The 16,117-nt window shown below is 47.0% G+C and overlaps 1 protein-coding gene across 1 annotated transcript; it reads right to left on the bottom strand.

Moving 5' to 3' along the window:
- Positions 1–373: 373 nt before the first annotated feature.
- Positions 374–15,477, bottom strand: LOC123034236 (acylamino-acid-releasing enzyme-like). The gene is made up of 22 exons (XM_044451463.1): positions 15,425–15,477; positions 11,603–11,732; positions 10,847–10,973; positions 10,366–10,456; positions 9,913–9,988; positions 9,415–9,575; positions 8,652–8,789; positions 8,127–8,218; positions 7,591–7,631; positions 7,381–7,502; positions 6,859–6,919; positions 5,814–5,911; positions 5,401–5,452; positions 4,939–5,027; positions 3,530–3,668; positions 3,294–3,377; positions 3,115–3,195; positions 2,145–2,233; positions 1,484–1,674; positions 1,296–1,398; positions 1,069–1,175; positions 374–909 (listed from the first exon to the last, which is right to left on the bottom strand). Exons 1-22 carry the CDS (start codon positions 15,434–15,436, stop codon positions 807–809), a joined length of 2,187 nt encoding a protein of 728 aa, XP_044307398.1. The 5' UTR covers positions 15,437–15,477; the 3' UTR covers positions 374–806.
- Between the last annotated feature and the right edge of the window lie 640 nt (positions 15,478–16,117).

The raw sequence follows: 16,117 nt of genomic DNA, 5'->3' as shown, positions 1-16,117 counted from the left end.
TGGAAGTGCTATAGAGAACAGTATGCTCAGTAAGTGCAAGAGTCAAAAATATAGCAGCAGAAAGACAAGCAGGAATCAGTTCTGAAGCAGCATGGCACAAGATACTCAAATACACTGTGACCTGACTGAGACTTAGCTCCTGGTGACACCTGCAGCTCCAGGTTTGATTGAAGGAATAAGAAATTACGTCAGTTTTCAGATGAGCCTGCACTATAGCACAAACAAGACACTCCCCTTGTAAATCACGCTTTTATTTGATACCATAACCTTTTCTTCTCCAGAAATATCCAGTACTCTTCCAGGAAGATTGCATTACAGGAGCTGAAAACCCCCACTCATTCCCAATGCGAGTAATTATACTTTACAAGAAGGCTTAAGACAATCAATGTGTTTATTTATCTTTTTAATCTGGATCCCTGGGACACCCTTTCCAGTCCTGCTCCCAAAGATGAGTGCTAATACAGAGTGCATTAAAATTGAATAGGCTACTTCTAAGGACTCCAGCATCTGACCCTTTTAAATTGCCTCCTGCTAGGCTATTGCTAATGGTACAAAATTTGGCAAAAAAAAAAAAAAAAAGAGTGGTCAGAGTAATGTCTGCTGTATTTGAGCTAGCTACAGGACAGACGCTGGCCACTTTTGCCATTATGTACCTAGTCAAGCTTTGGAGACCATGAACGAAGTTACCAAAGTATTCCTTCTCCAGAGTAGCTGAACAGAATTGAAATGCCTCAGGCCATTGTTAGGAACCTTATTGTTTTGCACGGAGGTGGGTTATACAAGGTACGGCCCAGCTTCTGCAGACATCATTTGAGGTGCTGGATCAGCCAGAGTGCAATATTCATGAAACCATCTGCCTCAGCCTCCACACCAGACAGTGCATGGTCATTGCCTGGATACCACAGCATCCTAGAAGATGAGATAGGGTTATTTTGTTCACTCTCAGTGAGAGATCTTCAGCTCAATACCATTTTCCAGTGTCCTGACTGAAATTCCCCTTTGTCCTGATAGCACCCATGGGAAGCCAAATCCTTTATGTTTCTCCTGAAACTCGCCCAATATGCTTACCGGGTTGGAACACCCCTGGCCTTAAGAGCATGATAGTACTCCAAGCCTTGCTTGGGGGGCACACGTCGATCGTCCTCTCCTATCATTAAGAGAACAGGTGTCTGAACCTAAAGGGAAAAGAACAATATAGAAATCGAAAGCAATCAAAACAGGGGATAGAAACTCAAAATACTGAACACGTGGGGATCTCAATAAGTGTAGAGAAGGAACAGAAGGATGAGTTGTACCTTATCAACATATCGCATAGGTGAATGCAGGAGCATTTCTGTCCAGTGTGCAGGGTCTGGGAGGGCCGCCTGGTCATAGGGTAAGCCAGCCTCAGTCAGGCACCTAGAAAACACAGCACAGCAGGTGTGCAAGGAGGGCAGCAGCAACAGGGTTGGAATCTGACTGTTCAGGTTTCTGGAGTACTCACCAGTCAGGAATGTCAGTGTTTCCGACCATGGAGGCCATGTTGACCACAGGATTCCTGGCCACACAAGCCCTGTAGATATCAGGGTACTGGCCAATGAGGTGGCAGGACAGGAAGCCCCCATGGGAGCCACCAAGCAAGGCCACCCTCTGTGGATCCAGAGGCTCCTCTTGTAGCATCTGCTCTACACAGAACTGCAAAGAGGTGTGCAACAATGTTAAGGGAGAAAGTAAGGCTGGAACTTCTTCTGGGCTCACAGACTAAGAAAATAAATGCAGAAGTTCAGCAGAATGTCTGGAGCACTCTTGCACAGCCTCAATGTGTAGCCTGAATTTAAAGTCACCCCTTTGTTTAAAGCTCCCTGGCCCTCTTGATGCAAAATATGCACATTCATCTTTGAAAGTGGTTCAGTCCCACAAGAACTGGGCGATATCTGCTGTCAATCCTTTGAACTGGCAAAATTGTATGTGGTACATATTGTAACAGAGTTTGAAGCTTTATGGTCTTAGGGACTGGGCTGAATCTCCTCATCCTCCCCACAGTGAAGAGATATGAGGGGCTATTTTCCACACTCCTGCTGCGGATAAAGGAACAGGGCATGGGAGGGATCCCCTCCCACCCACAGGTAAGAGACAGCCCTACTATTTTAACCTGTTCCTCTTACCTGCACATCCTTGACATCCTGACAGCCCACATTCCCTGGCAGGGAGTCCACACTGTCCTGGCCAAAGCCCAGTGATCCTCGATAATTCACTTGGAGGAAAAGCAGCAACACACAGTGCTATTGAGACCACATGTTCCTTGCCAGCCCCAATATCAAGATTTCCAGGGAGTTATTTTTCTGCCCAGCCAGGTTTCGGCCCAGGACTCCCTAAACATGGGGTATCTTCATGAATGAGCAGGTAACATCTTGGCAAGAAGTGCCGGACCCTACTCTTCTGAACTACCCTTGAAGCAGCCTTGGAATCAAAAATGCCGAGGATGCTACCCTCGACAACAGCCCCACCCCGCAAAGCACAGCTGCTGCTGCTTCTGAGAAGGGTGGCCGTGCTTCTGTGACATTCCTTGTCAGAATCCTGGGATGTCCTACTTATGTTTGTGAGCCGCCCCGCGGCTTCGGCGAATGGGGCGGCATAGAAGTTCCATCCATCCATCCAGAAAGAGCAGGCTCGGCAGGGAGATATGAGGAGAGCACCATCATCTAATCCTCACGTGGGCTGCATATCCCGGCATCATGCTGGGCATGAGCAAGAACCCTGCGACAGCCTGGCAACAGGGCCTCTGACTGTGCTGCATTATGTGGGTTTCCATCAAAGGTTCCATGACCTCGCAGGCCACTTGTGCTCAAGGTGGTGGTTCAGGCTCAAGCCAGTGGTAGGCAGTGCCAGAACGTAAAGCGGGTGGCAGGATCAATTTTCTTTTTCTGCCACTTCCTTTCCCCCACTCACTCTTCCGTTCTATTCAGATGGTTGCAAGGGAACAGAAAGATCCCTCCTGCCAGAGGACTGATCTGTTCACATGCCAAGGACGGCAGGAAAAGATGCAGTGGGACCACAGGCTGTCATATACTCTAGGATATAGTGAGACTTCTGCAGCCCTTTGGGTGGCCAAGAAAAATGCTGGCTTTCACTCACCCAGCAGCATGGCAAAGCCCATTCGGCAAAGCACTGCTGGGTACAGGGTCCAGCTGGTGGTGAATGCTGAGTGCGGGCCTCCTGCAAAGGAAGGAAGGAAGGGAAGCAATGCTGAGATGAATACTCATCAAATTACATCATGTCCTGAATTAATGGAAGGAGAAAGACAAAGCACTTACCATGAGGTGACACCACTAATGGAAATTTGCCCTTCTCTGGCATCTGAGTAGGCCGGAGTAGAATGGCTTCAAAATCAAGGCCCGCTGTGAAGACAGACCACACTTTGCAAATCACATTGAAGTTAAAAACGAAGCCTGCACATTAAAACCCAAATTAATTCTATACTAAGAATCCAGCTTGGAGCAGTGAATGGTAGTTGGCCAAGTCTGCCAAATATTCCTCTCTGACCACTCACAATATTGGGGGTTGTCCTGTTCTGGAGGAGCCTTTAGTGTATGGACATCCCAAGTGATTCCTTGGACTGGGCTGGCTTCCTCCAGGCACACCCAGTTTACTTCAGATTCCTTGCCAGCAGGAGGCAGGAAGGCTACCATCTGCAGGAAGAGAAAACATTACTCAGGAGAGGTAAAGAGGAACTCAGCACCACTGAAGCAGGTGTCTCTTATTCAGGAGACAGCTAGAGGCAGCAGTGTAATCTTAAAGGATTAGAGCTTATGCCCCTAAATGGGAGTGGATGTCAGATATCTGAAAGGGAAACAGAGACAAGCCCAATGGAACTGCAGGATGAGAAAAATCAACATTGCTAACAAGGCACAGAAGTTCACTGTAGACACATGCCCAACTGTACAGAATCCCATCTGTGACTTTTGTATTCTATCCCTTACAATCAATCACTGCTGATAATCCTCATCCCTAAAACCTCCGCTGTTTCATCTCAGGCCCATAGAAATTGTACCATGGGAAGCAACACATTTACTTCATGCATAATTCACATTTTGCCTCATTAATATTGCCTAAAAATAATAAGAGAAGCACATAGGTAAAAAAAAAGAAAGATGTTGCAACCTGTGCACAAGCCTTGTGTGATCATACTCCTCAAAATGTTTTGGATACAATGACCTGGTGACCAAATTGTTGCCCTACCCAGAGTTTGTTTGGCAAATGAATGAATAAATCCTGGTTTTCTCAATCCTGATTAAGTTTCCCTTCAATTCTCCTTTCGTGTATTCCAAATGCCTCTGTAGTGCTGTACTACAGGCATGTAGTGTGGCTTTTTGTCAGTCTGTCTGACCACTCCTGCACATCACTTTTAGTCTACCAAAACAAACCATGAGCAGCCCACAGTTCTGGGTTCATACGTAACAGCCCATGGTTCAAACAACCCAGAGTTCACAACTCAACAACCTACCATAATTTCTCTTTCTTGGTTGTTTGTGGTTATTCTTTGTAGTTTTATTAAGTGCATCTTGGTTTGCATATCATGATGATCCAGAACCCAACAATGCATGGGCTAAATAAAACTTGGGGTAGCACTCTGTGTGAATCAGGTCAATATGAAAAGTATCTTCAAGTTGAGGATAAAGGGCCTTGTCTAATTAGTGTGGTACAGGTGGAAGTCTACCAGTTTAATCTATTTAAAGCTTGGATAATCCTAGGCAAAATTTATAGGGGATAGAAGGCACCTAAGGATTATGATTATTGTAAGCTGTCCTGGGACGATCTTCATGTAGGACAGGGTAGAAATATTTTAAACAAACAAATAAATATTTTTTTTGCTATTATGCTCATACATTGATGTTGGCCAGTCCTGAAGGGTTTCAAACATACATTCCTCTGCCAAACTGCTAATCACATGACACTTACAAGCACAGGAGGACAGTTTGGAGTAGAAAATTTGGCTACCAGCAGATCTCGATCAACAGTGAGCAGTGCCCAGCTTCCAGGTTGGGAACCTAGATAAATGGAAGAATGACATTTTAGCACTACCTCGCTCTTTCCCCATTTCCTCCCCTCAGGCAGGTGAAGAGCTTATGTTGCTTACCACTTTTGTTTCTGACCTGGACTATTAATTATTATTATTACATCACATTTCTATACCGCCCATAGCCAAAGTTCTCTGGGAGGTTCACAACATTTAAGTTATCCATCCAGATTTCAACCAGGCCCAACCCTACTTAGCTTCCAAGATTAGCCAGGATCAGGCATGTCAGGCTATACTGAAGCAATTTAGCATTTGGTCATGAGAATTCTCTGTTGAGTACCTGCATGATACAGTTATAGTGGGAAGATAATTGTGAAGGCCAGGCTACGGGCTTTGATACTTACCCTTTGTGAGAGAATCCACTTTGCCTGACAATGTGTCCACCACAATCAGTTCCTAGAAAAGACAGCACAGGGGATATATGCCACAGGCTGCATCCAGATTGAAGCTTTCTGCACAGCTGGCTGAACAATTTAGTGCTGAACTAGAAGTTTGGGAAGGAATGCTACCAAGAAAAATGGACACGGCTGCACAGTTCCACAGGATTTTCATGCAACAATCCTACACAGCCACTTGGACAGAAATAAATATCCTCTGTTTTACTTTGTTTCTTGTATAAATCCATTGAACTTAAAGGCTTGCCTGTTCAATGCCCCTAAGAAATCTCACTTAGCAATGCCCCTAACACTTTGCTGGGTTGGCCCAAACTACTCTTGGCTCAGCTTAAAATTCATAATATTCTATCATTCATTCTTACCTGTCTACTACGCTGAACTGTGTCCAGTACAACTCGTTGACTGTCTGCTGCCCAGCAGTGCTCAGGCAGTGCCCTGCTATAAATCCCAGTGAATTCACCTGCAAGAAAGAGACCATTTTCACTCAAGCGAAGGCTACCTTTCCACAGTGAGACACAAACTGCAGCAGAAACAGGCCATGGGGCATATACTGCACTTTCCATCAGCTCCCTTCCGGATGCCCTTCCGGATGCCAGCTACACATGGCCTGTGATATTTTGATGCCAAGGCAGAAAATTCAGAGTTTTTCAGGGGAAGAACCAGGAGTTTCTGCACAGCTGGTTGAACAGTTCAGTGCCAAATCAGAAGTACTATTCAGAGAAAGAACTAGGAGTTCTTCTTCCCAATAGTAATTAAAACAATAACAATCTGCTGTCCTTTAAAGGTACAAGCAAATCTGCTGCCTGAGATGGGCCTACTCACCCAGCAAATCATAAGGCCAAGCCTAACACTAGCTCCCTGCAACTATACCAACAAATCCCTCTTGGCCATTGGAGATTCTGAAATTCTGAAGAATTTGGTACCGAGGCAGAAAAATCCAACAGAAAACCACTTTGCACAAGCAATAGGAACCAACCCCCATGGCTGACCTGACACCTCCAGCAAACTAAAACCCTATTCCTTCTCCCAACAGATGTTTCCTGAGACATAAGTTGTTACTTTAAGGCAAACAAGACCATTAGTGACCTGCATTCATCGCCACCACACTCCTCCCAGTGTCCAATCCTTTTCTGACTCTCCCAGAATCCCTTCCTTTAGTTCTACCTCAAAATCAACCTGTTTTCAAAACAAAACTCAAGTCCTATTTAAGAATTTCATATTCCACAGAAGTCTCCAGTAATCACAATACAGGCAAGCAGTTTTGCGCAGGTGTGTATGTGTAGCATGCAGTGGTGTCAATGCAGAATTCTGGGCATGTTCACGGGGTGCCATCAAATCCCTCAAATTCTCCCCCAGCCTATTCCACAGCACACCCTGGGGGGGAGCCAGTTATGTCACACCACCCACCTTGGCTCTGCCGAGGTACAAGGTCCACCACAACTGAAGTGAGCTTTGTGTACCAGTCATACTGAAAGAGAGGTCGAGAGAGGTGAGACAAGGATGTGCTGAAAGATAGCTTCTTGCCACCCAGGTCTACTCCAGAATCATGACACACTCCATCGAATTCTGGGGCTGAAAAGGCCTCTTTCAATCTATGCTACAGTTAAGAAAGTGACGTTGCAACATTTCACGAAGTAGGAGGCCCAAGTCACCACTTGCAACATAAAAAGATCCACCATGATAGCTCTCAGAGGACAGTCCTAAACCTTAATTCTCCATATATTCACCACATAATTCTTCCTTCTTTCCTCGGACAAGGCTATTCAAGCCTCATAAATTCTGCCAGCAAATAAGAATTTGCAACAGCAGTGGCTCCCATGATTCGTAAGGCACTCCACCTGATCTCACACACCTTGTTGAAGGACTTCTCCAGATTTTACATGGAGAGGTCTCTCAGGCAAACCTTCAAGGCCCAAAAGCAGTACTCACCATGCAGAGACAACTACACTGCTGGTGGGGCCCTGATGCCTTGTTCTCCAGGTACACAATGCGACACTGGTCTGGGCTCAAGCGTGGAGACCAAGTGGCCTTGGTGTCATCTGACAGTAGCTCTGCAATAGGAAGGCAGGCAGGAAATGAAGAGACAGGGCCCTGGGACTGGGTTAACTGGGACATAAATAGCACCAGCAGGTCACTTACCACAACGACCACCTGTCAGGTCTACGTAGAAGAGAGCCGATCTGGAAAGGAAAACCACAATGTGGGATTGAGGGCTATTTTGAAGAGCACCATGCAATTCTAGCCAATGTAGGTAGGGGCAGATGGAAGGACAGCTGTCTTCTTAAGCCTCAGTTCACCCCCCCCCCTTACCATTTAGACAGAAGCAGGAATAGGGAGGAGCTACTAGCTCAGCAGACTTCTTCCTGGCAAGTCAGCAGAGTGGTTTACATAAAAGGGGGCAAAGTCTAGAATAAAGAGGGTCCCTGTCTCTGCTGGAAAGCTGTTTCATCTTTAGGAAGCCACACAGGTCCTACTTAATCTTAAGGTTGCAGCATCCCCTCCCTACAAGTCATGTACTTCAGGCAGAACAAGCATCTCCAGCTCAATCCATCACTGCAATGAAATGGCCTCAGAACGTTCCCAGGTCCACTTCCTATCCTTTGGTCTCCATTCCTTTCGTAATAGAGAAAGTAAAGCCTCAACAGGGTTCCTCTAGATTCTGGAAGGAAACTCACCTGCGATTGGTGCAGTGCTTCAACCCTAGACGGAATGGCTCATGCCACCAGCCGGTGAACACCACCCCTGTGTCACCTGGAGTCCAGAAGGCCTGCAGCGGAGGGAATGCAGCGTCAAGGGCAAAAGGCAGTTGGGGCTACGAATTTCTAAGCAGAAATGTCTCCAGCATGGAAGGGGAGGGCGAGCCAGCCTAAGCACCGTTAGGCTTTGCTCTAACCAAGACATAGCATGAAAAACTGGAACAGAGTGGGTGGAAAATGCATCATATCTCCTTCCCTGAATGAATCCGGTGCTCTAGGGGGCAAGGGAAATTTGATTTAAAGTTCTCTCCCAAAAAAGGCAGTGTTCCTGGCTCCCAAGCACCAAGCTTTCCACTATTTCTCAGCCATTTTTCTATTGGGGAGGAGAAAAGACAGTGAAGCAAACACATCATCGCGTGGTAGTGGTGTGGGTCCAGAGGTGGGTGTGGGTGGTGGTGAGACTTGTATCAAGTACAACTTTCTCCCCAGGTGCTCTGTACTGACCTGCCCAGGTGAGATGTGCTCTGGAATACCCTCCAGCACAGAAACATTGCTGCCCTCAATGTCCAGCACACACAGCACAGGGATGCTCTTTGCCACCAAGGCCTCTCCCCAGTCTTCATAGAACACAAACTGCTCCCCCTAGGAAAGAGCGGGAGAACCATCGTGCTGCAGAACTCTGCAGAGACACCTCGAGTGTTGTCAGCGGTTGGCACCTGTTGGACAGACTGCCAGGACTTGCACCACTGGATTCTGACTTCAAGGTTCAACACTGATTCAAGGTGCAGAGTGTTCCCTTTACCACCCAAAGAGCAGGTGAATATGTATATATTGCCTACAAACTCGGCCGTTCTACTGCACGCTATAGCATCTTGGGAGGCAGATGTTTCCTCAAATGAGACCACTCAAGAAGCAAGCATCAGACTTACTACATTTTAAATATAATTGAAGCCCACAAAGGATTGTGCTAGGACAATTCTTCAGTTTGAAATGGTGGGGAAACGGAAGTGGTGGTTTCCACCACAGTACGTACAACAAGAAGGCTGGCTTCCTCCAGAAAGGCGTGTAAGCAATATGGAGGCAGGTGGGAGTGGAACAGCTGCTCTCTGAAGCCTCAGAATCAAGGCACTGGGTGGTCAGTGGCTTCCCAGCAAGGGCTCCCACTTTGAGAGCCTGGACAGACTGAAAGCTGTGAGGAATTCCCATGCTGAGGCCATCAAGCTGCCCTGCTGGCTTGCTATGTGCCCAGACGCAATCCCCAGCCTACCTTGACGGCTTTGTCTCGCTGCTCTGCCTTGGCCAGCTCCTCTTCACTGCTCAGCTCTGTGGCTCTTGGCTTAAAGAAAGATTCCGCCTTGGGACGCTTCTTCTCTGCCACATAGAGAATGTGAGTCTCGGAGTGCGACCAAGCCAAGCAGCCAAACTGGTCTAGGGGAGAAAAATCACAGCCAGAGACTCAGCCGCATCACTGGGCTTCCTATCCTAAAATGCGGAGACTAGCAGCTTCCAAGGTTTCCTTGTTTGCCTTATGAGAAGAACACTGTCTGTCCCCACTGCATCTCTCAGTCCGCTCAGCAGAGCCCAGGTTGTGTAAAGTTCCCTCAACAACAATGCACGATCCAGAGTCCACATTAAGGACTGCTCCCCAGCCCACACACAAGTACACACGCCACCCGGAGTCTCAAGAAAAAGCAGTCTGTGGGGATAGGTGCTAGCTATCCTCTTGCCCCTCCCAAACTGAAGCACAGCTGCAGGAAAGCCTCACCGTCCTCGTAGACTTTGCCGTGCTTCTCCAAAGCTGTCAACTCAATGCTCTTCGCCTTGCGGTTCTTCTCCCAAACCTGTGGGAGCAGGCAGATCAGAGTTTAGGTGTGGCAATCTCCGAACCCCTTGCTCAGGTACCCAACAACTTCCCAGCTGCTGGGTTTGTCTGAAGCCGCATAACAGAGTGACTAACTTTTCCCTTTCTCCTCCTGGAAAAGTCATGGGTGCAGCACAATTGCTTCTGGACATGGGAGCGAGATGAGAGAGGGGCAGCACAGGTTTCAACAGCAAGGAGCCAAGCAACCCCTCTTGCCACTGGAAGACCAGCAGAAGGCAAAGTCAGGCTGAGGTGGGAATGCGTTAGCTCCAGTTTCCATGGGGCACAAGCCCTAGAGGCAGAGGCCGAGCGCACTGGTCCAGAAGGACCCAGCTTCCTCCAGACTGACACACATACCTCTAGGAACTGCTTTTCTTCACCTTTGCTGTTGCTAGTCTTCCGCAGAACAGCCTTTTGTGCTCCACTAGGGGAGTCCCGACTAAGCAGCCTATGAAGGAAAATTGTCTGGTTAGCACGCAGAAAGCTGGTCTGGCAGGTACGTTCCAGGAACAGTTGGAAAGGGCTCTTTCTGCTGCCCTGCTGCTGCTGGATTACTACCATTTTTATACTGTTTAACAATTTTGGTAAGCTTTCTGTTGGACCAGAAGAGTGGAACATCAAATGTTGTACTAAATAAAAATAAATGATACTGGCAATTCTCATCACAGGATTCCGATTGTCTTGGTACAGAATATGATCTTTCTTTTGCTGCTGAATGCACAAAAGGCGGCAGCGGAGATACAGAGCCACACCGGCTGCTGGGGGACTGAATGCAGCCCTGAGACTCAGGCACTGCTCTGATACTTTTGTGGAAGGGGGTGACAATGCAGAGACTTACTCTCCCTTGATTTCAGTGCAGTTGCCAGAAGGGCCTGAATACACAACGGACTGGCCATCATAGAAGACCAGGTACTGTCGGCAAAACTTCACATTTTCAGCTCTTTCCAAGTCTCGCTGAGACCACTCTGTAAAGAGAGAGAATGAATTCCATTTCCGTGCAGCCTGGCACAGGAAGAACCAAGCATCCTTCCGTCACACCCCCACAACCCTAAAGCCTCGGAAAAGATCCAGAGTCACTGCCACATCTGCCTTTCCCCCACCACCACGAGGCAAGGCCATGGTCAATCCAGATTTCAGTAAGCCACCAGAAAACAGACACATTAACGTGCAATCCTACATATGCTGGCTGAGAAATGTTGGGAACTGTAGGGCTTTTTTCTGTGAAACATGCTTAGGATTGTGCCCTAAACCACCTCTGGAGCAAACACTTCAGTAGATTCAAGGAAATGCCAAACAGTGCATCCTTTCCCTAATGGAAAGGTCCCTCATCCCATTCTTGGTTTGGGGTGAAAATGTCTAGCAGCAGCTGTCCTTAGGTTTTATTCCTTATGTTCATTAGAGGATGGGCAAAAGAACCAAACGCTTCTGCAGCACGGGAAGCTAGGGAAACCCTGACACAGACATTTTGCCCCCAATGTACCTTGCTTGTGGAAAAGAAGGTCCAGGGCAAAATGGGGAGATACAATCGTGACCATTTTCATATAGCAGGCAAAAGTCTCAGCAGTTCAGGCAAAGTTAGGGAGAGGCACAGTACCTGTGTAAATGTTGCAGTATTTGCCCCCATACTGAGTGGTTACCTCAGGACCGATGCAGGCACTGGACAGAGATGGGAACTGGCTAAGCTCACGGTACAAAGCTGCAATTTCTTCTGGGTCATTCAGCAACTGCACATTAAAGAAAAAAGAGAAGCATGATTAGCTTGCAATTAGCCATTCACTCTGGGAGGCCAGGTTCCATCTAGGCAAAACACCACAGTCGATTATGGGTGCAGTGAGGCTGGAATGTGTGAGCACTGGCACCCCACGTGTTGGAGATCCAGCTACTGCTGGAGGGTTATCATGTTACAGAAACCTGGCAAGTGTTGGTTAAATAACCCTTGCAAGGTCTGCTTTAGGGTGCTGCAGCTTAAATAACCCATGACACACTCTATCAACTGTACGCTCTATCATCCTGCTCCATCGGTAGTATTGGCTAGGATTGATGAGAGCTGTAGTCCAACAACACTTCCCAACCCCTTCAGTTTAGATTAACCAATTAGTATGTGTTGTTACTGGGGAAATACAAAAAGTCCCAACTGAATGCTTAATTTCCTATCTTCTTGATTGTGTCTTTTTATTTTATTACATTTTCATGAGTTTTAATGTATTTTAATACTATTTTACTTAACTTTAAATGTTTTAAATGTCGTTTTATTTATTTTATTGTTTTTATATCCTGTTGTGAACTGTCCTGAGAGCTTTGGCTACAGGCAGTATAGAAATGTAATTAATAGCAATATTGATATATATTAGGGCCCTGACACAGAAGAAGTGGTTAGAATGCAGTTTTTAAAATCTGTGGCCAACTGACTGATTCAAAACTTCAAAAATTAAAAGAAGGAGAGCAGGACTATTCTTCCTATATGTTGCCAACAGGGGATCTGTTGGTGACATGCAGGTATGTGAGGGGGTGTCACACGGAGGTAGGTAGAGACATGTTCTCTCCTGCAGAGGAGGGCAGGCTGCGCTCCAGTGGAGCCAAGCTCAAGGGAACAAGGTTCAATTTGGATGCCAGGAAGAACTTCCTGACAGTCAGGACCCCGAGGGTGTGGAATGGGCTTCCACAGGAGGTGGCTGAGGCCCCATCAGTGAGGGTGTTCAAAGATAGGCAGGAAATGCACATGGTGGGCATGTCGTGAGTGGAGCCAGCTAGAGCTGGGGGTCAGACTAGTTGGCCCGGGAGGCCCCTTCTGACTTGATCTGTTTCTGTTTCCTTTTGAGGAGGCTGAGATATTTGAAACAATGGACAAATAAAGGTTGCCTTTAAGAGACACCTTATATGATCCATTTATTATCTTTATCCAGGGGTGATATATTTCTATTATCAGGGTTGAACAAATATTTCAAAGTGCAAGGCACAAAGTTGATTTTTTAAGAACCCAGACATTTTTGGTACCAAGCCAAATCGGTATCTGAGATTGTTCCTATCTATATTCAAACAACACAGGACAGAATCCACAGCAGCTACAATGTCCAAGGTACTAATAGAGACCAAGAGAAAATGGCTGCCTGGATAAGCATGTCTTTCTTATGAGTTTAAAGTTTCTATACACTACCATAATGATACAAAAATACAAACGTGAGAAGAAAGTGGCTTTCAGGCAGTTTGCTGGTGATATAAACTTCCTCTTGCGATGAAAACAATGCGCAAACATATCAGTGGAAGACCACATCTCCTTTAAACACATCCTACCCAGGACCTCTTATTTGCTTATATTTTTATCTATCATCTTTAGCCTGAATTGCTATTAATTAGGAAAGCAGCTTTTATAAAGTATATTGGAAGACACAACGATTTTGACTGAGGAGAAATCAAAGCGAATTACAGAATTTGAACACCATTAGCTCAAGTTTTCTTTAGGGGAAGTCGTGTCAGCTTGATACAGCAAAACCAAAAAGGAATCTTGTGACATCTTGATAGAAAACAGATTTATTGTAGCATTTACTTTTGTCGACTAACCCCCAATTTTCCATCAATAGATGCATAAAGTTTAAATGTGAACAGTGGGACCCAAAATTATGAAATGCTGCATTTCATGGCCTCTGGGGCGCATTGCTTTCACATGGATTTGTTATGAGCATGCAAACATCTATGTATTGATCAGCCAACTTGTAGATACACAGTTCAAGCATTTGATAGAGTGGGCTGTAACCCTGCCAAAGTGTAGTCCCATTATACCTTTGCCTCAAATTCACAATCCAAAATAGATTAAGATTTGGTTGTGAAAGATATAACTAGGAAGTTTGTTCTGTACAAAGCTGCAGCTGCTACAGCATGTATCTCCTTTAAATGGCTAAAGTGTTTGTCCAGCCAGCCCAAGATAATGTGTGACATGCTTTGCCTAGCACCATCTAGGTTGTTCCTTGGGGGCAGGCAAATCTTCAAGTGCTGAATGCAGCACACTGTCTACTTTGGAAAGGCCAAGCCAGGCAATCATGTAGCAGAATTATCATTCCCTCTATGTCACATTCAGGGGTAATGGTGGATGCATAACCAAACCAACTACATAACCAAAACAACTACATAAGAGTTACCCATACAAAAGGAGGAAGCATCAGAAATCTCTAGGGAACCTCAGTGTTGGCACAAATTCAATGATAACCCAGTATGGATAGGTAGGCCATGGTATGTTAACTGACTGTTTTGTGTGTGGGATGGTGGAGGAGGAAGAAATTGGGTATCCTGAAAGAAGGAACGGCTTCTGGCATCTTAAGCAGAAATACTCCACACTGTAACATTTTGTTATAGAGCACATCTGTCTGTTTCTAAAAGAAAGATGTATATGAGCGGACACTGCAGGAGCCTAAAAGCAGAGAGCAGGTAAGTGTCTACTGGTGGTAAAGATGTTTTACCCATGCAGAAAAAGAGCAGGACTCCCTTCTTTTCTTTGCTCATGTATGCTGACTTCATACCACTTGTGGTATGGAGAAATTGTGGTTGCTTTCTACCCAAGCAATCCGCATGGAGCTGTTACACAGCCTCTACAGAGGGTCTCGGTCTGATTCCAAGTGCTCAGGGCCTATGGCAGAAGCCTCCCCATGAGTTTCCTTCCACCCATTTCTCCCAACAGCGCTGCCATCCAACCTTGAGGCAACTCATTTCTTTTAATGCACCTGTCCAGAGTTCAGTTGTTCAAAAGCTACTCTGGGGACAAGACGAGAGCTACATCCTTCCTTCATAATCAAGTCAGTTGTAGAGACTGGACTCAGATGAAGCTTACCCCACAACCCATTTATCACAGGAGAAAAAAATGGGGCCAAGCAAATACAAACTATCACCTCGCCACCATTTCTTGGTGAGGGTCTCATATACAGCAATTTAAATTGCTTAAAGCAGTGCCATGCTATTATTATAACTAGTTCGGGGATTTTAAATCCAAGATCTGTACTTAAAGGAGGAAAACCCCTTCTAGAGTTGTGACAGCTTCTGTTCTAGGAGGCAGGCGGAGGACGTGAAGTGTTCCTACAGGAGCCACCCTCTCTTTTCAAATGGAAAAGGAAGTCGAGTTAGTACTTTTCCCACGCCTCTCAGAGCAGGACGGCGCCCATTATGCTATCTCCCTCCCGGGGGAAGCGTCACTTGTTTATCCCACAGCGATTAAAGGCACACGGGAGAGCTGGCATTCTTGGAGCAGCTCGGGAGACAGTCCAGGATCCATCATCTGCCCCTGCCGGAACGGCTGGAGCAGGGTCACGCACGGCCCCCCTTCGCCCTCCTCCGGCGGGGACCGGCTCGCGCCGTCGCGGGCAGCTCCGCACGCCTCTCCCGGCACGCGCGCCGCGTCCCCCGCTCTCCCCGCCTCCCGCGGGCCTCTCACCGGCGTCGCCATCGCCCTGCTGCTGCTGCTGCTCGCCCGTCCCGGAGGCTCGGAGCCTTCCGCTCGGAGCCGCCGGCGCGGGGTGCGGCCCTTGAATTCGGCTGCGCGCATTGGCTGCGGATCTGCCCATCAAGGCAAGGAAACCGCCCAAATGGGAGGTCTGCGGCAATCGCGTTCAGAATTGGAGACGGGACTTCCTGGTTACTTTTGTCGCCCCTTTGCATCTTCGGGATGCCGAGGGAGCGATCGTTGTACGTGGGGAAGGGCAGAGGCTCTGACCGTAGGGTTGGTGTGGTCTAGCAGCGTCTGCCGGCCTCGCCAGGGTAGTAACAAAAGCAGGAAGAAGTTGAGGCTTTTTCCTAAACCAAGTCTTCCTTCGACTAGGAAAAAAATAAGAATGTAAGCGTTTACACATGCAGAAATGACGTGCAACATCTAGCAACTCTCCTTGAAGAGCGGGGAAGAGGAGGTGGCACCGAGAGACAGACTTAGCACAGCCCTGCAAGGTGATCCAGTGATGTCCCCAGATTCCTTACGGGTTAGGAATTTGTGGGAACCCCTAACCCTGTATCGCAGGGACAAAGCCAAGGAGAACGGACTCGCTTTAAAGTTGACTGTGTATCTTTCCAAAGAAGAAGAAAAACAACCGCTAAAGGTAGCACAAAACTTAGAAGAGCCGGTGTGCGATTGGCC

The sequence above is a fragment of the Varanus komodoensis genome, unplaced genomic scaffold, assembly GCF_004798865.1.
Source record: "Varanus komodoensis strain SLA01 unplaced genomic scaffold, ASM479886v1 scaffold6_2, whole genome shotgun sequence".
Classification (NCBI taxonomy): Eukaryota; Metazoa; Chordata; class Lepidosauria; order Squamata; family Varanidae; genus Varanus; species Varanus komodoensis.
The sequence above is the reverse complement of the archived record's forward strand: the minus strand, read 5'-3'. Positions and strand labels throughout refer to the sequence as shown.